This window comes from Cynocephalus volans, chromosome 1, assembly GCF_027409185.1.
Source record: "Cynocephalus volans isolate mCynVol1 chromosome 1, mCynVol1.pri, whole genome shotgun sequence".
Lineage (NCBI taxonomy): Eukaryota > Metazoa > Chordata > Mammalia > Dermoptera > Cynocephalidae > Cynocephalus > Cynocephalus volans.
The window spans coordinates 290,550,308-290,574,584 of record NC_084460.1 but is presented as its reverse complement, the minus strand read 5'-3'; the positions used below and the strand labels follow the sequence as shown (position 1 = coordinate 290,574,584).

Here is a 24,277-nt window from a genome sequence, read left to right as displayed (position 1 = left end):
TTGCTAAAAATGAGAAATAAAAAGAGAATCTTACCATGAGCCAGATTTGTTAAGTGCAACATTAGTCAATGGCAATATATGTGCTCTGAGAACCTTCAAAGAAAGAAAACACTGTTTATTTTAGACTCAAAGCAAATTAAGTTTAATTTCATTAATTTTAATTTAAAACCAGTAAAGACATTCAATGTCCTCTTAATTATATGTAATAAATAAACAATACCTAATAGCCAAACAAATGAGAAAAAATACATTGTACTTTCCGTTATTAAGACAAATAATACACTTGGTAGTTAACAAATAATTACAAAGAAAATTATTGGCTCTGTGTTTTCCATCAAATTACCTTTAAGAAAAATTATGGCTATTTAATAAGATACCAAATAGCTCTTATTTGTAACATTTTTTTACATATTGCATATGTCTTTGTACATATGTACTCACAATGTATATAGAAAATATACTAAATATGTTTTACAAAGGAACATGGGAAGACTAGAGGTGCCCAGGGTGCTGTCCTCCTCAGAAAAAGACCAGACAAGCCCACTGTACCACCGCCACAGTCACTGGCACCATTGTCTTGTCCCATAACCATTGCCTGTTATCCCGCAGAGCAGTTTGTCCCACTACCCACCACAGCCTCCAGCAGCTGCCCATGCTGCACAAGCCACTCTGCCACCTCCACAGCCACCCACACTGCATGGGTCCTGTCATAGCCACTGCCCACTCGACTGCACTGACACAAGAAGAGCCACAGTCAGAGCTGCCAGAAAGACGTGAGCAAGCGCAGACCCGTTACCCAGTGGCCCAACCCACAGGGGGAGATACATTGCTCCACAGTCGCACTCCTGGGGGTGGGAGCTAAGCATGTGGCCCAGGGAGAGACACACGCACAGCCCTCAGAGAGTACAGAAACACAGGATAGCCAAATAGAGTACGGGAGAAAATTTCCAGCCACCCCCACTATATTAGTCCATTTCTGTTGCTTATAACAAAATACTTGGAACTAGATAACTTAGAAAGAAAATGAAATTTATCGGCTATAGTTTCAGAAGCTGAGAAAGTCCAAAGTCCAGGAACACATGTGATGAAGTCCATGGTGGTGGCAGCAGTGACCCAGGGGTCTTACATGGCAGAAAATGACAGAACAGAGAAAGAGACAGTTCTTCGTGCACTCTCCTTTTAAAGCCCTCAGAACTATGGCCCTGACCACCATTATTAATCCACACACTATAGCATGGTCCTACAATCTAATCACCTCTTCAAGGCACCACCTTTCAATTACCATAATAGGATTTCCCACTCTCAACAGTTACAGTGGAAATTAAACTTCTAATGCATGGACTTTGGGAGACACAATTCAATCTATCCACAGCAACCACCCCATCTCCCAACAGGGGGAAGAAAGGACCTAGGAGGAACCTCTGCCCATAGAAAAGAGAAAAGAGAAAAACCCCACCCAGGGTCACCCATTCAAACCGAGGAGCTTGCGTATATACCAGTGCACCTATCAGAGTCACAGGGCACTATAGAAGGAAACTATCACAAAACAATAAAGCTATATATGACAAACCCACCACCAAAATCATCCTGAATGGGAAAAAGCTGAAAGCTTTTCCTTTAAGAACAGAAACAAGACAAGGATGCCCACTCTCACCACTCTCATTTAACATAGTACCAGAAGTATTATGCAGAGGAATTAGGGAAGAGAAAGAAATAAAGAGCATCCAACTTGGAAAATACAAAGTCGAATTGTTCCGTTAGCAGATGACATAATCCTATTTATAGAAAAACCTAAACACTCTACCAAAAACTCTTTGAGCTGATAAACAAATTCAGTAAAGTTGTAGGATACAAAATCAACATACAAAAATCAGTAGTGTTTTTATACTCCAACAATGAACTAGCAGAAAAAGAAATCAAGACAGCAAGGCCATTTACAGTAGTCATCAAAAAAATAAAATATCTAGTAATTAATTTAACCAAGAAGGCGAAAGATCTATACAATGAGAACTGAAAATCACTGCTGAAAGAAGTTAAAGAGGACACAAAAAGATGGAAGGACATTCCATGCTCATGAGTTGGAAGAATTAACATTGTGAAAATATCCATACTACTCAAAGTGATCTACAGATACATTGCAATCCTCATTAAAACACCAATGATATTTTTCAGAGAAATAGCAAAAAACAAATCCTAACAACAGCCCCTGAATAGCCCAAGCTATCCTGAGCAAAAGAAAAAATAAATAAGCTGGAGGCATTATACTACCTGACTTCAAATTGTGCTATAAAGCTATAGTAACCATAACAGCATGGTACTGGTGTAAAATAGACACATGGACCAATAGAACAGAATAGAGAACTCAGAAATCAACCCATATACTTACAGCCAAATGATCTTTAACAAAGGCACCAAGAACAAACTTTGGGGAAAAGACTGCCTCTTCAATAAATGGTGCTGGGAAAACTGGACATCCTTGTTAGAAGAATGAAACTAGACCAGTACCTCCCACCATATACCAAAGTCAATTCAAAATGGATTAAAGTCTTAACTATAAGACCTGAAATGATAAAACTGCCAGAAGGAAACATAGGAGAAACACTTCAGGATGTAGGACTGGGCAAAGACTTTATGAATAAGACCTCAAAGCATAGGCAACAAAAGATAAACAAATAGGGTGATATCAAACTAAAAATCTCTGCACAGCAAAGGAAATAATCAACAGAGTGAAAAGACAGCCTACAGAAAGGGAAAAATATTTGCAAACTATGCATCTAACAAGGGATTAATATTCAGAATATACAAGGAACTCAAACAACAGTGATAAAACAAGTAACACGGATAAAAAACGGGCAAAGAAGCTTAATAGATATTTTTAAAAGGAAGATATACAAATGGCCAATGGAAACATGAAAAAATACTCCACATCACTCAGCATTAGGGAAATGCAAATCAAAACCACATTGAGATATCATCTCACCCCAGTTAGGCTGGCTATAATCAAAAAGACAGAGAATGTAACAAATGCTGGCAAATATGTGGAGAAATGGGAACCCTCCTGCACTGTTGGTGGAACTGCAAATTACTACAGTCATTATGAAAAACAGTGTGGAGTTTTCTCAAAGAACTACAGATAGATCTGCCATATGATCCAGCAATCCTACTGCTGGGTATATACCCAAAGGAATATCATCATGTCAAAGGGACACCTGAACTCCTTTTCCCACCCCAGCTCTATTTACAATAACTAAGAGTTGGAATAAACCTAAATGTCCATTGGAAAATGTGGTATATGTACATACTGGCATACTACTGTGCCACAAAAAAAGAATGAAATTCACAGCAACATGGATGAGCCTGGAGAAAATTATGTTAAGTGAAATAAGCCAGGTACAGAAAGAGAGATACTGCATGCTCTCGTTCCTTAAGTGGGAGCTAAAAAATAAACAAGCAAATAAAAAAGAAAGAAAGATACATCAATCACAATAATATGTTGAACTTTCAAACAGAGAAAACCGAACTATAGTTACTAGAGGTTGGAAAGGGGAGACAGTGAGAAATTGGTAAAGGATCACAAAAAACGATTATGTTTTATAGTGATGAATATACTGCTTATCCTGATTTGATCATCACATATTGTACACAGATATTGATATTCAACACTGTATCCTACAAATATGCATAATCAGTTGTGAAATATATGTTTTATTATCTCCATTAACAGTGAAAAATACACAGAGAGAGATTTTTACAATGTATTATTACTTTTGGAATCCTAAATCTCCTTTAGAGTCAGGATGTTTTATTTATTTTTCAATCCTACATTTTCTAGCACATAGTGGTTGCTTAATGAATATCTATTGAACAAATATACATAAATTGAATACTCTATTAAGAGACCGATTGGCTAGGTTATGTCTGCTGCCAACATTTAATTATTAATAGAATCTGCTTTCGTTATCAAAAATACTCTGGAGTATAAATTATAAGGTCACACCAGTTACACAGCTCATAATTGCAGTCAAACACTGCCACCTGCTGGATAAGGAGATATTCCAAGAATAATCTCATCCTCTGGAAACGAATGGGTGACTACCAGAGAGTGCCTCGATATTTCATATCAAATAAAATATGCAAGTACATAAATAATAATTATACTTTATTATCATCATGATATTTAAGTAATTAAAAAGTAGTGTAATTTAAAGCAATTGTAGAATATTAAATATTTCTCAATAGTAGAGAAAATATAAAAGCTGTTCTTGAAGTCCTGACTATATTCGCTACATTTTTTATTAAAATTATATAAGCTATATAAATAAATAATTTACTGAAGTATACTTTAGTTCACATGGAAGCAGAAAATATAAAATGTTGATATGCTGTGAAACACAACTTCTTAATATTACCCTAACTAGAAAAAAATTTAATTACTCAATTTAAAACTACCTCAATGATAATTCTTTAAATTTATCATTATAAAAGGGACTCAAACTTATTTTATTTAACTTTCAAAAATAAATGTTTTGAATTTCACTCAATCATTTACCAAACAATTATTAAGACTTAGTCTTTAAAAATACATGTGAGGCACTGAAATAAACTGCTGACAAGCACTTTTCTTGGAAAATATATTTTTAAGATACGAAAAAATATTTTTAGGGAAAGAGAAATTAATTGATAAAACATCAATTATTTCACTGAAATTCTTCTATCTAGTATTTATAAAACATGCATTACCTTAAAAAGATAGAATTGGTGGTTGCTGTACTGTCCAAGTTTCTCTTGTAATCTCTGTATTAAAAGTTTGATTTGCTCAGTACGTGAAGCCGTGATTAGAGGTTCTGCTTTCTGGATTTCTTCTACTAATGCACTGACATCAGTACTGAAATTCACCCCCCAAAAAATGTTACTTTTTTTTTCATGTCAGAAAGTGCATAAACGTTCATTACATGAAGAATTGCATCGGTTTATGAAGCATAATATTTACAAGATATCAAAAACACTATCATCTTTCCCAAGAGTCTCGGAAAAAAAGATCACACGAATCAGTAAAGAGCATGGTGGCATGGGAGACAGAAGCTTGGATTTTCTGGAACGCATTCTTCCATAACCGAGACTTCTATCTTGGAAGGTGTGCCAAGATTCTGATATGCCCATTTAGTGCTATGGTTTGAATGTTTGTGTCCCCTCCAAAATTTGTGTCAAAACTTAATTGCTAATGTAACAGTATTAAGAGATGGGGCCTACCCGAAGTGATTAAATTATGGGGTGCACATTCTATTTGTCTACTATTGCTCCCAACGTGCTGCAAGAAAAATACTGTAACCACTTCCCAAGGGAAACATCCCTTCCAGTATTCCAGACGCTCTCTCCTTTCTAGATTTTGTAGATGCAAACATCTTTAGAATGTGGTATCATAGATCTGACACCAACTTGTCTTTTTAGTTTCTATATTAATAAGAATTTTATTTTATTTTATTTTATTTTATTTTTGTTTTGGCCACAAAACCAGTTTTAGTACATTTTAAAAGACTAAGATCATACAAAATATGTTCTCTGACCACAATAACAGAAGGAAATTTAGAAAATTCACAAATGTGTGGAAGTTAAACAACACGCTCCTAAATAAACAAAGGGGAAAAAGAAAAATCACAGGGAAATGAGAGAGTACTTTGAAATAAAAATCAAAACACGACATGTCAAAATTTACAGGATGCAGAGCTCATGCCGTGCCTGAAGGAAAATTTATAGTTGTAAACACCTATATTAAAAATAAGAAAAATTTCAAATCAGTAATGTAAACTTCTACTTTAAGAAAAAGAGCAAACTAAACCAAAAGTTTAAACCATAAATAGGAAATAGCAAAGATTACAGCAGAATTATATGAAACAGGGAATTAAAAAACAATAGAGAAAATCAACAAAACCAAAAGTTGATTCTTTAAAGAGATCAATAGCATCTGCTAACCTTCATCTAGACCTACCAAGAAAAAAAGAGAGAAGACCGAAATTGCTACAATCAGAAATAAAGCAAAGATACTATTAATATTACATCAACATCGTGGGTTTTCGTGCTGGTAAGATTTAGTTTTGTTTGCATTTTTGTTCTACCAGTGGGTCTTTTTTCTTTCTTGTGCATTTGTGGTAGTGATTACTGTTTTTCAGATTCCAGATTCAGGACTTCCTTGAGGATTTCTTGTAGAGCTGAACTCCCACAGCTTTTGGTTGTCTGAAAAATACAGTATTTCTTGCTCATTTCTGAAGGATAGCCTTGCCGGGTATAGTACTCTTGGCTGGCGGGGTTTTTTTCTTTTAGTATTTTGAATATATCTTTCCATTTTCTTATGGTCTGTAGCGTTTCTTTTGAGAAGTCTGCTGTTAGTCTGATAGGGGCTCCCTTATAGGCGACTTGATGCTTTTCTCTCTCTTGCTTCTTTTAAAATTCTCTCTTTGTCTTTGAGCTTCGCCAGTTTGACTGTAATGTGTTTTGGAGAGGATATTTTTGGGTTTAATCGGTTTGGGGATCTTTGAGCCTCCTGGATCTGAAGGTCTGTGTCTCTCCCTATACCTGGGAAGTTTTCAATTACCATGCTGTTGAATAGGTTTTTCATGTCTTTTCCTTTCTCCTCCCCTCCTGGACACCCATGATTCAAATATTTGCATGCTTAAGGTATTTTTTAAAATTCATTTGTCCTTTTCGTTGTTGTTGTTGTATTAGGCCATTTCTGTTGCTTATAACAAAATACCTGAAACTGGGTGATTTATAAAGAAAATGAAATTTATTCCTTACAGTTTCTGAGCCTGGGAAGTTCAAAGTCCAAGGAACACATCTGGTGGTGGTCACATTGCAAGGGGTCTCTCACTGCAAGATGGTGGAAGCAGAGGGAGCAGAGGGAGAGACAAACAAACTCTCCTCTTAAAGCCCTCAGAACCACGCCCCTGACCCCATTTTTAATCCATTCACTAAGGCATGGTCCTATAATCCAATCACCTCTTCAAGGCTCCACCTTTCAATTACCATAATGGATTTCCCACCCTCTTAACCATCACAGTGGGGACTAAGTTTCTAATACATGAAACACAATTCAAGCTTCAGTGAGTTTGGGGGGAACACAATTCAATCCACTACATTCATCCACCTGGGTTATTTTGAAAAGACTGTCTTCAAGATCAGAAATTCTTTCTTCTGCTTGTTCTAGCCTGTTGCTTAAGCTCTCAGTTGTGCTTTTTATTTTGCTGAGTGAATCTTTCAGTTCCATGAGTTCTGCTACATTCTTTTTTAAGGTATTAATCTCTTTGTAAATTTCCCCCTTCATATCCTGGAGTTTTTTTTTTTTTTTCTCATCTCATTATGTTATCTACCTGAGTCTTCTTGTATCTCAATGAGTTTCCTTAAGATTGTTGTTTGGAATTCCTTTTCAGTCATTTCAAGGGTCTCCTATTCTGTAAGGTGTGGTATTTGAGAATTACTGTATTCTTTTGGTGGTGACATATTTTCTTGGATTTTTGTATTTCTAGTATCTCTACATTGATGTCTGGTCATTTGGTAGAGCCATTGCTTATTCTATTACTCTGGAGTGGGCTTTGAGGATAGAGGTGTCCTCTTTTTTTCCAGTCTCTGCTGGTGACTCTCCTTGTGTCAATGCAGTCAAGTGTCTGGTGGGCTGCCTGCATGGTAGTTGTGGCTACTGCTGTGGCATCTGCTGCTTTTGCAGCAACCATAGCTGTGGCAGTGGCTATGGGGGGACACCCACATGGAAGTGGTGTTTTCAGTGTGCTTCTTGCCTACTTCCAGGCAGGGGATGCTGCCCTCAACCCCCCTGCCTTAAGATCCCAGGTGTGCTGTCTCGCCTGTTCCTGGGCAGAGGGGCTGCCCTTGGCTCCTGCTTAGAACCCTGGGCGTGCTCTCTTGCCTGCTTCTGGGCAGAACCCAACTTATCTTCTGCTAGGTAGCATAAATAGAATATTGATGCACATATATAATAAGGGAGATTGTATTCCTATTAATTAAAGGAAGGAAAAGGAAGAAAATCTAAATAATGTAAAGGCCAACCAAAGTCTGGACCAGGAATTATAGACTGAATCAAAGTACTAAATATAAGTGCTAGTATGAGCAAGAAGTTTGAGAATCTGAACATAACACGTGAATCCACAACAGGTGTTCAATAAACATTGATTATTCCTGATTGAACACTATTCATTCAAAACAGAAAAATAAAATTTTCTTTACACGTTGCTTCTAACTGTGTTTTCACACAAAATATAAAAAAGATCTATAAATGTGTCTCCTAAGATTTTCTCATAATTAGCCATGGAGCACAGAACAAAATCAGGCTTGGGTGAATTGAACATCTTCCCACCCAAGCATGGAGAGCTAAATTTTGGCAAGATATAGGGACAATATATCTATGGTTTGGGAAACCATTTCTTTTGTTTTCCAAACTGGAACACTTTTGAGGTAAAAGGAAATAGTATTAATAAGGACTGCTGGATAACAGGCGTGATGGGATCACCTCGGGCAAACCAGACATCATATGGTCATCCTGTCTATGACCTGACAAACTGAAGACAGCAGTGATTTAAATCCTAACATGCAGTGATTGGTTTCTTGTTATGTAATCCATTGTCACTTGGACAATTATAGACACAGTACTTCAGAGTTTGTCAACACAAAATGAAAAAGAAAAATTTTAATTTGAACAAATTCCTGAAGTCTACCATAACATTTTTGTTAATGTGTAATCAGAATTGGGTTCTAATAAATTTCTCTTTCTGTAAGCCAGTCATTCATTTCATTACCTTATTCTGTTACTAATTTTACAATTTCTTATCAGTTCTTATTTTCTTAACCTCACAGTAGCTCTAGAAACTACTGATCATTCACTATCTTTCAAACTACTGTATTTCCCCTGTTTTCCAATACCAAATTCCTACCCCTGCTCTGCGCTGGTTTCTCTCTTTCTTCCCTGCACCCCACTATGGCCTATTCTTCTTCCATCTGTTCCTTCTTTTCTCACATTTTATGCACCCCCTGGGAGGTCTCACTGGCTCTTCTGGCTTTACCTGCCATCGACTTACAGCTGACTCTTAAACCTTCACCTCCTGTCCAGACCTCAATTTTTTCCCGAGCTTCAAACCTGTATAACTGACTGCTATTGGACTTCTCCACTTAAATGTTTCCCAAGAACCCCCAAGAGCTGGACAAAATTCAATATGTTCAAATCTGTATTCATCATGTCAACAATGCCCCCAATCTACTTCTCCTTCAGTGTTTCCTGTCTCGATAAATGGCACCACCATTAAAACAGAAAAAAAAAAAAGAATCAAGAGGGTGTAACCCTGTTGAATGGAATTAGTTGCCCTTATAAATGGGCTTGATGAGGGAGTTTCTCCCTTTTGCTCTTCTGCCTTCCACCACGTGAGGACACAGCCTCAAGGCACCGACTTGGAAGCAGAGAGCAGCCCTCACCAGACACCGAATCTGCCTGCAACTTGATTTTGGACTTCCAGCCTCTAGAACAGTGAGAAACAAATTTTTATTCTTTATAAATTACCCAGTCTCAGGTATTTTTGTTACAGCAGCACAAAAAGGACTAAGACAGCTAGGAAGGTCAAGTGAATACTGGTTCTGAACATGGGCTCTTTTTCTTTATCTTCCTGTTTCTTTTAAATGAACATGTACTAAGTGTGTCTAGTACTCTACTTTTTTACTTTACATATGTTCTCTTATTTAATCCTGTACTAACTGCTAATGTAATGCTTCTATCAATTATTTTAGAGATGAAAAAACTGAGACTCAGAAAGGTTAGGTTTAAAACATTTAGAGAGAAAACGCTTAATCATATATTTAAAGAATGATAATAATTACTATTTCTTATGGACTATAACATTTCCTTGAAAGAGAACTGGTCTAAAAAAAAAGTATGGATCAGTTCAAGTTTTCCCTAGTATTCAAATAATCCATAGAAATTCTGGTAAATTTTGCTAGTTCAGAATAATATTCATTCAGGTAAAAAAAGTACTAATATCTATATGCTACAAAGCATTTGAAATAGAGTCATTTGCAAATCATGTCATAAAGATGTCTGGAAGATGCACTGTGTGGGTCCCCTCTCAAGAAAGGACTCACAGCCCTGCTGCAAGGAAGGAGTGAGAGAGCTGGCTGGCAGCCTCTGGCTGTAGCTCCTTCAGGACCCACGTCAGCACTTGAGGCCAGGGCAGGCTCTTCTCAGGCAGCCTCAGCCCACGGCTGAGTGAAGAGGCAGTGCAGGAACCTGGCCATTTCTGCCACATGAGCAGAACTCTAACTGGCAAGCTTTGCTCTGGAGCTCTCGGGTTGGCAGACATTCTGTTGTCCAGTCTACATCATTGTGGTCAGATGGCACCTCCTGCTGATCCTGCTTCGTGCCCTGGACTGTCACAAGTGTCACTTCCCAATAAACTTTTCACCCGACCACCTCTGTCTCAGCATCTGCTTTCCAAAAACACGGCTCCCCGATAAGTAACCCCCTCTTCACCTCATTAATAAATATCCCATGAGCTCCAGTTTAGCACCAGGCACTGAGCTGAAAGCCTGTGCATTCAATTAACATTTATTGAGAACCATTACAGGTTAGGAGCTGGGAGCGTAAAAGATATTGTCCCAACTCTCTAGAAATGCAATCTGCTAGACTAGGAGTGAGTGTTTTGATTTTGTTTCTTTTGTTTATTTATTTATTTATTTTTGAGAAATGAGTTTTAAGCTTGACTTCAATCTCCCATAACAAAGTCTGTCAAAGAAAATGAACAATAGTTACATATTAAACAAGTTACACAATATATATAAAGATTATTATACCCTAAAAGAACTATGTAAAGCTAATGTTTAATTAAAGTATTTACATCAATGGTGCTTTGTAGACTGCTTAATAGTCTTTTCTTTTCTTTTTTTAATTTTTTTATTTTTGTTTCTTTAAAAGATCAACTAAATTTGCAAAACTTTATATAGACGGACCAAGAAAAAAAGAAAGAAGACAGAAATTACTAAAACTCGGAAATAAAGCAGGTGCATGGTAGCAGTTGCTTCTTCTATTACACTGGAGCAGGCTTTGAGGAGAGAGACGTTCTCTTCTTTTTCCAGTCTCCGCTGGCGACTCTCCTTGTGTCACTGCAGTCGGGTGTCTGGCAGGCCACCTGCACAGTAGCTGTGGCTACTGTTGTGGTTTTGAGCCACTTTTGGGGCAGATGTGACAGTGGCAGTGGCTGTAGTGGGCCACCTACAAGCAAGTGGTGTTTTGGCATGCTCCTTGCCTGTTTTTTGGACAGGGATGCTGCCCTTAGCTCCTGCCTACCACCCTGGGTGTGCTCTGTTTCTTGCCTGCATCCGGTCAGAGGAGGCTGGACCTCAGCTCCTGCCTTAGGACCCCAGGCATGTTCTCAGAGTGAATAATTTGAATGAAAATGAATCAGGGACCATTCTTAATGATGACTTTGATAAACTCTGGGATAATCAGTTGTCAAAAGAGTTATACTTGCATAAGAATTAAAAGGATAATAATGACTATTGGAAAAGTTTTCAGCAACTGACATGAATCCAAACAGATTTCCTAATAATATACAAATTAACCAGATACTTAATCCAGACACCCCTACCCTGTAGCATTCTAACTTAATTTTTTGGTTCAATAACTCTAGTATATTACCTATAATGCAAGCATTTTTATAGCCACAAAAGTTCAGATTCTTGTACAGAACTAGAAATAAGATCCATATCTTTTGGAGTTTTTTTTTTTAACTTTGAGACATTTATTTACTTTCCTATATCACCAAACTGTCATGATTATCAGTGACTACATCTTATAGCTCCTCAAGAAAATATAGCACTATGGAGTGACTATGACATCCTATGGAAAACTTCAAAGCATTAAGAGCTCCTGGATTTATAACCCACGAGCCCTTTTTGAAATGACCTAAGGATCCATACTTTTTGAATATAAAATCTATGTTTTTGCTGAATGTTATACAGAAGCCACTCTTTCATATAGAGGTTTATCTGTACTACTCAAATGATGTTCTATTTTGTACAAGTTGTTTCTTAAACTAAACAATAAGCCCATTGAGGGTAGGGATTGTAGTTAATATCTTTACAGCCTCTTATAGAATCTAACCAAGAGCTTTGCATGTTGGAGGTGCACATACATAATTGCTGACTAAATAAATGTCTATAAAACAACTTTCTGCATGCTGACATAATCATACAAATCAGTAACATATTTCATTTACAAAAATAGTAAGTTTGGCTTGATCTTAGGTATCATTGTCCCTGAAAATAGATTAAACAAGTATTTTTGTAGATGAAATTCAATGACACTATCTGTGCCACCATTTAATCTTTGATTTTAATAAACACCTTAAAAATTCTGAGTGCCTTCTCAGTGCCAGGCTCCTGGAATAAAACTTGAACCCTTCTGAGACCACCATCTTCTAAGCAAGGCCCTGTCCTCACCCTAAGACAAGTGTCCCCTACAACACCAAACCCTTCAAGTGGAAGAAGTTCCAGGATGAAAACAGCTCCTCTCTTACCAGCTGTGATGCCATTTGGTCTCATTTGTAAACCAGAGAGTAGCCCAGCTACCTATGTGACAAGTTACTTTGCTGACAGTCTCAGGCCACAACTTCAAAACACAGTACTTTTATTCTATTTTTTTTAAAATTTTTATCCATTGAGAATATCTTCAATTTATCTGAATTTGGACTTCCACCAGTACAAGGGCACTTCAAAAAGTTCATGGAAAAATAGAATTGAAAGCTGATACTAATCTTTCCATGAAGTAACCTCATATAATCACTACTCTGACTTTGTCTCTTGAAGTAAAGTTTTGCAAGAGATTTTCTAAGTGTAATAGATTCTGGGCATTTCACCAGGGATTTCCTGGCTCACACTATGCTTCAGAGATAGGGATTAGGTCTCCCACCTCTGCCCCATGACAATTAATGAGGAGGAATATGTCATCCCTATGAAGTATTTATTTACTAAGAAAATACCAGGCTCAGTAATATTCTTAAAACGCGATAATCAATACTCCATAAAAATATTAGGGTCACCAAAAAAAAAAAGAGACTGAGAAACAATCACAGCCAAGAGGAGCCTAAGGAGATGTGATGAGTAAATGCCGTGTGGGATCCAGGATGGAATCTTGAAGCAGAAGAAGGGGATTAGGGAAAAACTAAGAAAAAGTGAATAAAGTACAGACTTTCGATAACAGTAATGTACCATTAGTGGATCATTAATTGTGACCAATGTACCATACTGATGTGAGATGTGAATAACAGGAAAAACTGGGTTGGCGCATGTGGGAACTTTGCCTTCACAACTTTTCTAAAACGATTCTAAACTAAAAAGTTTACTAAAAAGAAAAAACAGGCCTCTTTAGATAGAAAAAAAAAAAACAGCAATGATAATTCCTTTTCCATCTCCTCCTCATTCAGCAAAATCCTCAAGAACAACCCACTGAAACAAACAAGAAATAACACACTACAGAAGAACAAATTTTTTAAAAATAATGTATTATCTGTAGTTTATGCATGTCATCCACAAATCACCCTATGTCAAAGTTTTCCAATAAAAAATTTGGATATTAAATACATTTTGCATTGTATAGCTAACTTACCTGGGACCAAGATCAAGCAAATCTATGGATCTGGTCTTTAATTCTCCACTTTTTTCATATTCCAACATAATTCCTATAAAAATAAACAAATATGTTATAAAACACTTATGATGACTGCCTATGCCAAAAGTTAATCTACTTTGCCATAATTTTTTTCAGTTTTATTTTTAAATTTTTTAAGTTTTCAACAAAAAATATGAAGTGATATCTGGTTCCAAAACACAATTGAGTGGACTCACTTTTCCTGGTCCTTCCCTGTAAATAAATACAGCTAAATCCCCTTGAAATTATTTGATAGACAATAACAAAATAATTGAAGTTAAGTAGGAAAAGGTGGACTGGCTAGAGGCCTTGGGGCTTGAGGAATGACAGCATGGTGAGATCCCTGGATTTTCTTTTTATCTACCATATACCTCCAAACTGAGACCAGAGGGCCCTGCAGCCTGGAACCACCAAATGCATAGACGAAAAAGCAAAATATAAAAAAGCTTGCCCCTGTGATCAAAAGACCGAAAAAAGAGAACTAGTACAAAGAATTAATGGGGAGCCCTAAATCCTACCCCACAACTGGGGCCCCTGCTGGCAATTTGAAGCCGTGGGCTGTCCCAGTCCCCACGGCACATGCTGGGCCCCAGCAAGCATTCTGATCTGCCTGCAGCAGCATCAACAAAGTCCTAGGACCTCCCAGACTTCACTCCGCAAGCAGGCACCAAAGCACCATCAGAACATCTGTGTCTCGCCGCCTTCCAACCAGTGGCATAACAAGGCCCAGTGACAGCAGGCATACCAGGAGAGTACCTTCTGCCCCCAACAGACGGCACCAGCAGAGATTGAGAAGGAGCTTTAGCAGCACCAGAGAACAAAGCTGACCAGAATAATACTGCAAGGGCTAAGAAAACTCAACTGTCATTGGAACTAAAACCCACAAAAGTAGACCAGAGCCTGTATGCTAAATCTAAACAGATTTAGCCAAATTAGAAGATTTAGATAGAATCAAGAATTGCCCAAGAGAATAATCAAAATGTCCAGGATATAATATAACATCACCCATTATAGCAATGATAAGAAAAAGACAATCAATAAACATCAATACCAAGATGAATCTGAAGGTGGAATTATCTGAAAAGCATTTTAGTGGAGATGTCATAAAAATGCTTCAGCATTTACAAATTCATTTGAAACAAATGAGAAATAGAAAATCCCAGAAAATAAAGTTATTAAAATGAACTAAATGGAAATTATAGAACTGAAAAATACAATAACCAAAATATAAATCTTGCTAAGTGGGCTCAGTAGTAGAGTAGGGATGACAGAGGAAAGAATCAGTGAACGTGAAGATAGATCAATAGAATATACTCAATCTGAACAACAGAGAAATAAACTGGAAAAAAACAAAACTTAGAGCTAACTCTTGGCCACTTTACTGTACTACTTCTATGGATATGGACCAGCAGATCTCAAAAGTTTTGCCTTCAGAACCACCATACACTCTTAAAAATTATTGAGGATTCCAAAGAGCTTTTGTTTCATAATATTTTCCGTATTACAAATTAAAATTGAGAAATTTTTGAAATATTTAAGTTGATTTAAAATAACAATAATTCATAGCATGTTAACACAAATAGCATAGTTTTGTAAAAATAACTATATTTTCTCTTCCCCCCAAATAGTAAGAAGAGTAACAGTGTTTTACACTTCTGCAAATCTCTTTAATATGTGGCTTAATTTAAAGATGGCAGGTTTCCTATCTCTGTTTCTGCATTCAAGCTGTTGCTCTACGTTGTTCTGGATAAAGTATAAGAAAAAAATCTGATCATTCTGAAGTTGAAAGATGAAGAAGTATTTTAATAGCCTTTTTAGATAAATATTCTTTGATATATTAAAACTCAATAAATGGTAATATCTTAAGTGTTGGTTGTAATGTAGAGTATGAAACCATATCAGTGAACTCTTTTATACACTGTTACATTAAAATCCATTGACCTATCTCATGCTTTGGTCTATCCATACAGGATTCACGTGTGATCATGCATTTGAAAAATATCAGTTTATTTTATGCATACCTTCTAAATATTGGCATATTTCATCATATAATATCAAAAAATTAAAATGTATTACTATCACTACCAATATTTATCATGAGAAAACTCTTATTGTTAGTAAACAGTCAAGCTCATGGTGGTAAATAAAAGTTTTCTAAAATTATATCTTTTACTTGAAAGCTCAAATTTATCATTGGCAAAAAATGCTGATGGTTTTGTTTGAAAGTTGCAGGCTCATCTTGTTCATTTTCAAGAAAATGTCTGCCAAAAGAGGTTAGTTCATCTCAAAACTCCAATATAACCACACAAGTGTTTTCCTGAATATAACTGCATAGCAGCCGTATGATATTAGTACAGTACTTCCTCCATCATCACCCAGAATATTCAAAATACACGTACTCTTATGTCAATATTTCACTACGTTAATAATTTTTACTACTTCATCAAGGACATTCTTAAGAGGAACTGGGTCAGTGGTTTTCTCCCTACCACAAATGTGTGCCAATGAAGAGTACAGTGACCACTGTTAAGAGTTTGGCGTCATGGCCTTCATTTATAGTAGAACACTGGCAGTTTCCCCTTCCATTGCTTTTGCACCATTAGTGCAAATGTCAAAACAGTGAAAAAGGCAAAATCAGCTTATGGTTATTATGAAAATAGGTTTGACCTCGAGGCCCTGCAGAAAGAGTCTGAGAGTTCCCAGGGTCCCCTACACCTTAAGAATCACTGCTATGCTATAGACCATAATTTGATATATGATATGATTCCAGTAGTATTTCAGATCATGGGAAAATAAGAAATGCTATCAAAACATAATGTTTACTTTTCGAAAGCACTAAACCATTGAGAGAGAATGTGGCAGAGTCAAAAAGCAGGTATATGGCATCAGACAGATCCAAGTTTGATTTCCAGCTCAGCCCCTTATTTATGTCATGCTACTAGCAAAGTAATCTCTTTTTATCTCAGTTTTCCCATCCATGGATAACACCTACAGTTTTCTGATTAAGATTAAATAAAATGTATATAAGGCACCTGACATAAAGAAGGTCTCACTGAATACTGCTTATTATCTAGCTATTAATAAAATGCTACCTTGTGACATATCCTACATGGTCACCTTGTATTACTTAAGTTACCTTTATGCCTTCTCTCCCCAGTGAGACTATAACATCTTTGAGAGAAGAAACTATATCATATATTTCTTATATTCCCAGGACGACCCTCCTCAGGTGAGTCATGATGATTTGTGCACAGCAGGCACACTGTTTGGCTAGGTTCAGGTACAAGCAACATGGTCAAACAGACGAGACTTACACCTTCCCCTCCCTGGCTCCCATTTCTCCCTCATTGGTGGCTGCCCTTCCCTGGTGTCTTCATGATCTTTTGAAATGTTCAAACAATGCTTGTTGGATACATGAACTAACTGGTAGATAATTGGATGAGTGTTCCCAGATTGCTTAATGCAACTGACTCTCGGTCTTTGTAGCACCCAGCCTTTCAGAAATAATCAACACCATGACCAATTCCCTCCTTCCTCAAATATATCCTCGCTAGGCTTTTTATGAAATCTCTTCTTCTTTCCCTTTTACCAATCACTTTGTTATTTTTCACTCTTCTTTACTGGTTCTTGCTCTTCTTCCTGACCTTTAAACACTGGTTGACTTTAGGGCTCAGGTATAGGTATTCTCTTATCACTTTACATTCTTTCCTTATACAAATTCACTCAGACCTATGATTATCATTAACATCACTATGCCAGCTGCTAATTGTGCAGACCCCCTCTGAGTTCCAGACATGCAGATGCCTTCCTTGCACCTCAAACAAGGTTGGAATCTTCTCTTTCTGTTCTGTTTCTCCTCCAGAGTTTACTTCTCAGTGTCAGACATCAGTGCTCACTCAACTGCACAGCCACAATCTCTTGGAAGGAATCCATCTCAACACAGTCTTGCTGCACTAATATGGTGCAACCTAAGAAAGGTAATCCAAGCAGCTGTTGTGTAATGAAGTGTAAGATTTTAGGACAGAAATATCATTCAAAATGCCTTTGATAACTTGAGAAACTTCCCAGAACACTACAATGCAGCAGGCAAACTGTAATTAAGAAGATGGTGTGGCACAGTTTTATTTTGTTTCCTTTCCCCAAGTAGTTCTTTCTTATGAAAGACTTGAAAACAAACTCTAGTCTCAGAGCAAATCTAAAAAGAAAAAAGAAAGGATCTGTGAAGAGCCAACCACTGCAAATTCTATTCTTATTTCCTTAGAGTGAAAAAAAAGCTACTTGTGCTACATTAAACTTTTCAGCAAAATATGACATACAGCATTGTTAAAATCTTTTTTAAAACCTATTTATGTGCCACATGTTCTACAAAGAATTTAAGGGACTTACAAAGACAAATACAAAAATCTGAGACTGGAAGTAGATAAGAAATAAATACATTGACAAGTGAAGACACAATTAATGAAAAGACCACATTTACAATTATAAAAGAAATCACCAAATACTTAAATATAAAATTAACAAGAAATGTGCAAGACCTAGCTTACTATTAGATATTAAAGAATATTGTGATAAATGACAAGACACATGTCTGGATAGAAAACTCATCATTATAAGATATCAAATTAATCTATAGAGGTAATGTAATTAAAATGATTTTATTTTTGGAATGTGAAAACTTACTCTACCAGAAATTATAATGAACTATAAAACAATAAAGTATAGTTCTGATACAAAATTAAATCAGTATAATAAAATATCTATGCAAAGAAATTTCAAAATAAGGACCTGGAGGGGGGTGCCAGCAGCAACCATGGCAGGCCCCACCAAGGTGAGCTGAGGAGACCCACACAGCACAGGCGGCCCCTCCTGCCTTGGAACTGGAAGGAAGCACCAGCAGCCATGGCAGGCTCTGCCCAGGCCAGCTGAGAGCTGCATGGTGCTGGGAGACTATTCCATGGCCACAGATTGTGGAACAGTACCCAAGGTATATAATAGAGCTGCTACCACACTTACTATGAAGCATGGACAATTCACCACCACAGTAGCAGCTAGGGCCACTCTACAGATAACCTACTGCTCACTCGACCACACTGAAATAGGACAAGTCACCAGTAAAGCCTGCAAATAGAGGAAGAAATCTTTATCCTCATAGCCAACCTCAGGGTAATAGAAGAAGCAAGCTCTCTACCAAATGACCAAATATCAATGAAAAAATACTAGAACTACAAATAAACAAGAAAATATGACACCACCAAAGGAATGCGGTAATACCCAAATTTCAGACTCCATGGAACAGGAAATCATTGAACTATCTAAAAAAGAATTCTGAGCAATGATCTTAAGAAAACTAGAAGAAATAAAAGAAGACTCAGTTAGAGAACACAATAAAACAAACAAACAAAAATCCAGAATATGAAAAAGGAAATTTACAAAAAGATTAATACCTTAAAGAAGAGAGTAGCAGAACTCCTAGAAACAAAAGATTCACTCAATGAAATAAAAAACACAACAGAGAGCTTGAATGGCAGGGTAGAGCAAGCAGAAAAAAGGATTTCAGGTCTCGAAGATGGTCTTTTTGAAATGACCCAGGCAGATAACAAAAAGGAAAAAAGAATTAAAAATAATGAGGAAAATCTAAGAGAGATAGCAGAAAACTTCAAGCACTCTCACATCTTAATTTTGGGTATTCCAGAAGGGGAGGAGAAAGGAAAAGTTACTAGAAACCTATTCAAGGAAATAGTAACAGAAAACTTCCCAGGTATAGAGAGAGATACAGACATTCAGATCCAGGAAACTCACAGGTCCCCAAAAAGATTCAATCCAAAAAAAAATCCTCCTAAAGACACATTATAGTTAAATTTGCAAAGCTCAAAGACAAAGAGAGAATTCTAAAAGGAGCAAGAGAAAAGTATCAAGTCACCTACAGGGGAGACCCCATCAGACTAACAGCAGACTTCTCAACCAAAACCCTACAAGCCAGAAGAAAGTGGAATGATATATTCAAAATACCAAAAGAAAAATATTGCCAGCCAAGAGTTCTTTACCCAGCAAGGCTCTCCTTCAGAAATGAGGGAGAAATAGTGTATTTCCCAAACAAACAAAAGTTGTGGGAGTTCACCACCACACAACCAGCACTGCAAGATATTCTCAAGGGAGTCATTCATCTAGAATCTGAATAATGATGACCACTACCACAATACGCAAGAAACACCAAAACCCACCATTAAAACAAAAATGCCAGCAAGAAAGAGAAAGAAGCTAAATTGTGCCACCTCAAATATCCAACTAACACTGAAAAAGAGAAATAAAAGGGGAAGTAATGATCAAAAGATATTTAAATCATCTAAACAAAAATCAGCTAAATGACAGGAATTAAACAATGGTTGTCAATAACTACCCTAAATGTGAATGGATTAATCTCCCCATTCAAAAGACACAGACTGAATGATTGGATTAAAAAGCTAGACCCAAGTATGTGTTGTCTTCAAGAGACCCACCTCATCTGTAGAGATACACACAGACTAAAAGTGAAGAGATGGAAAAAGATATACTATGCAAATGGAAACCAAAAACAAGCAGGAGTAGCTATTCTTATATCTAATTAAATAGACTTTAAGCCAAAAAACATAAAAAGAGACAAAGAAGGCCACCATGTAATGATAAAAGGATCAATCCAGCTAGAAGACATAGCAATCATAAATATATATGCACCCAGTACTGGAGTACCCAGATATATAAAGCAAACACTCTTAGACATAAAGAAAGAAATAGGCCCTAATACGTTAATAGTCGGTGATATGAACACACCTCTCTCAATATGGGACAGATCTTCCAGGCAACAAATCAACAAAGAGACACAAGACTTAATCTACATCTTAGACCAACTGGACCTGGCAGATATATACAGAACATTTCACCCAACTACTAAAGAATATGCTTATTTCACATCAGCTCATGGAACATTCTCCATGATAGACCACATATCGGGTCACAAATCCAGTCTCAGCAAATTTTTAAAAACTGAAATCATTTCCAGTATCTTTTCAGACCACAATTGACTAAAACTGGAAATTAATAACAAACAAAATGTTGGAAACTATGCAAATACATAGAAACTAAACAATAGACTCCTGAATGACCTATGGGTCCAAGAAGAAATTAAACAGGAAATCAAAAAATTTTTTGAAACTAATGAAAATAAAGATACATCAAACCAAAACCTGTGGGATACTGCAAAAGCAGTACTAAGAGAAAACGTTATTGCAATAAATGCTTAAATCAAAAGAATGGAAAGACTTCAAACAAATGACCTAACAATATGCTTCAAAGAACTTGAAAAACAACAACAATCCAAACCTAAAGGTAGTAGATGGAAAGAAATAATTAAGATCAGAGCAGAATTAAATGAAATAGAGACCCAAAAAATAATAGAAAAGATCAATGAGACAAAAAGTTGGTTTTTGTGAGGATAAAATAGACAAACCATTAGCTAGGTTAACAAAAAGAAGAAGAGAGAAGACCCAAATAACAAAAAACAGAAATGAAAGGGAGAGATTACAACCGATAACAAAGAAATACAAAAAATCACTAGAGACTATTATAAACAACTGTATGACAACAAATATGAAAATCTGAAAGATATGGATAAGTTTCTAGACACATACAAACTACCTAAACTGAACCAAGAAGAGATAGAAAACCTGAACAGACCAATAACAAGAAACAAGACTGAAGCGGTAATCAGCAATCTTCAAACAAAGAAAAGTCCAGCCCCAGATTGCTTCACAGTTGAATTCTATCAATCATTTAAAGAGGAGTTAGTACCAATTCTCCTGAAACTATTCCAAACAATTGAAACAGAAGCTACTCTCCTAAATTCATTCTATGAGGCCAACATAATTCTGATACCAAAACCAGATAATGACACAACAAAAATAGAAAATTACAGGCCAATATCCCTGATGAACATACATGCAAAAATCCTCAACAAAGTATTAGCAATCACAATACAGCAACACATTAAAAAAATTATACAACATGATCAAGTGAGATTCATCCCAGGGATGGTTCAACATATGAAAGTCAATAACTGTGATACATCACATTGACAAACTCAGGATGAAGACCATATGATTATCTCAATAGATGCTTAAAAAGCATTTGACAAAATTCAACATCCCTTCATGATAAAGACTCTCAATAAATTAAGTATATAAGAAAAGTATCTCAACACAGTAAAAAGCCATCTATGACAAGCCCCACTGCCAGTGTCATTCTGAATGGGGAAAAACTGAGGGCTTTTCCTTTAAGAACAGGAACAAGACAAGGATGTCCACTCTCGCCACTTCTATTTAACATAGTACTGGAGACACTAGCCAGAGAAATCAGGCAAGAGAAAGAAATAATGAGAATCCAGATTGGAAAAGATGCAGTCAAACTGTCTCTATTTGCAGATGACATAATACTGTATATAGAAAAACCTAAAGACTATCAAAAAACTACTAGAGCTGCTTAATAATTGCAGCAACATTGCAGGATACATAATAAATGCACCCAAATCAGTTGCATTTATATACTCAAATAATGAGCTAACAGAAAGAGAAATAAAGAAAGTAAGCCCATTTACAATTGTCGTGAAAAACATAAAATACCTAGGAATCAATTTAACTAAGGAGGTGAAAGATCTCTACAATGAGAATTACAAACCACTACTGAAAGAAATTAAAGAAGATATGAAAAGATGGAAAGATATTCCATGCTCTTCAATTGGAAGAATCAACGTTATGAAAATATCTATACTACCCAAAGCAATCTACAGATTCAATGCAATTCCCATCAAAATACCAATGACATTCTGTGCAGAAATGGAAAAAACAATCTTAACTTTTATATGTAGTAACAAAAGACCCCGAATAGCCAAAGCAATCCTGAGCAAAAAAATAAATCCAGAGGCATAACACTGCCTGACTTCAAATTATACTACAAAGCTATTATAACCAAAACAGCATGGTACTGGAATAAAAATAGATACTCAGACCAGTGGAGCAGAATTGAGAACACAGAAATCACCCCTCAGGCTTATAGCCATTTGATATTGGACAAAGGCAACAAAAAATCTACACTGGGGAAAAGACTGCCTCTTCAGTAAGTGGTGCTGGGAAAATTGGATATCCATATGCAGAAGAATGAAACTAGATAGACACCTTTCACCATATACTAAAACCAACTCAAAATGGATTAAAGACTTAATTATAAGACCTGAAACTGTAAAATTACTAAGGGAAAATATAGGTGAAACCCTTCAGGAACTAGGTCTGGGCACAGACTTAATGAACATGAGCCCAAAAGCACAAGCAACAAAAGAAAAAATAAACAAATGGGACTGTATCAACCTAAAAAGCTTCTACACAGCAAAGGAAACAATCAACAGAGTAAAACAACAACCTACAGAGTGGGAAAAAATTTTTGCTAACTATGCATCTGACAAGGGATTAATATTCATAATATACAAGGAACTCAGGCAATTACACAGTAAAGAAATAAATAACCCAATTAAAAAATGGACAAAGGAGCTGGATAGACATTTTTCAAAGGAAGACATACAAATGGCCAACAGGTACATGAAAAAATGTTCAACATCACTAGTCATCAGGGAAATGCAAATTAAAACCACATTGAGATACCTCCTCACCCCAGTTAGACTGGCTATAATCAAAAGGATGGTGAATAACAAATGCTGGCAAGTATGTGGAAAGAAGGGAACACTCCTGCACTGTAAGTTACTGGGACTGTAAGTTAGTACAACCACTATGGAAAACAGTATGGGTTTTCTCAAACTACAGATAGATCCTCCGTACGATCCAGCAATCCCACTTCCAGGTATATACCCAGAGCAATGGAAATCATTATGTCGAAGAGACACCTGCACTCCCGTGTTCATCACAGCTCTGTTTACAATAGCTAAGACATGGAACCAACCTAAATGTCCATCGATGGATGACTGGATAAGGAAACTGTGCTATATATACACCATGGAATACTACTCTGCCATAAAAAAGAATGAAATACTCCCATTTGCAACAACATGGATGAACCTGGAGAAACTTATGTTGAGTGAAATAAACAAAGCTCAAAGGGATAAATATTGCATCTACTCATTCATGTGGGAACTGAGAGAGAAAGAAGGAAGGCAAGAAAGACCACAGTGGTGCATTGGACTTGCAGAAGGAGAGAACATACCTTGGGATACAAAGTGGAGTCGAGGGGAAATGGGGGGGGAGCGAGGTTGGGGATAATTGGGTTGGGGACAGAGGGTACAATAACAATTTGTGATAATGGGCATGCTGCCAGTATGGATCTGGCCTTCACATTTGGGGCACGAGGGGTGACAATCAGCTTTGTATCTCATGAATACTCATAATCAATTATAAAATAAAAATAAGTTTAAAAAAGAAATTTCAAAACAAGGTGAAGGCAATATGTGAAATTAATGGGAAAAGAATGCATTGTTCAATAAATAATAATATAATAATCAGTTGGATTTTTGGAAAAAATTAATAAAATAGATTTTCACCACACGCAATG

At 36.5% G+C, this 24,277-nt stretch overlaps 1 protein-coding gene and 1 non-coding gene across 2 annotated transcripts in view; both read right to left on the bottom strand.

Moving 5' to 3' along the window:
- DAW1 (dynein assembly factor with WD repeats 1) overlaps positions 1–13,719 on the bottom strand; it is a 35,055-nt gene extending 21,336 nt beyond the window's left edge. Inside the window, exons 1-3 of the mRNA XM_063076478.1 lie at positions 13,652–13,719; positions 4,741–4,885; positions 35–93 (exon numbers count right to left, since the gene is read on the bottom strand). Coding sequence (XP_062932548.1) covers positions 35–93; positions 4,741–4,885; positions 13,652–13,719 — 272 coding nt within the window. The remainder of the gene's footprint in view (positions 1–34; positions 94–4,740; positions 4,886–13,651) is intronic.
- Positions 11,836–11,952, bottom strand: LOC134365756 (small nucleolar RNA SNORA25). Its single transcript, XR_010022167.1, has one exon. It is a non-coding gene; the product is annotated as a small nucleolar RNA SNORA25 (small nucleolar RNA).
- Positions 13,720–24,277: the final 10,558 nt, after the last annotated feature.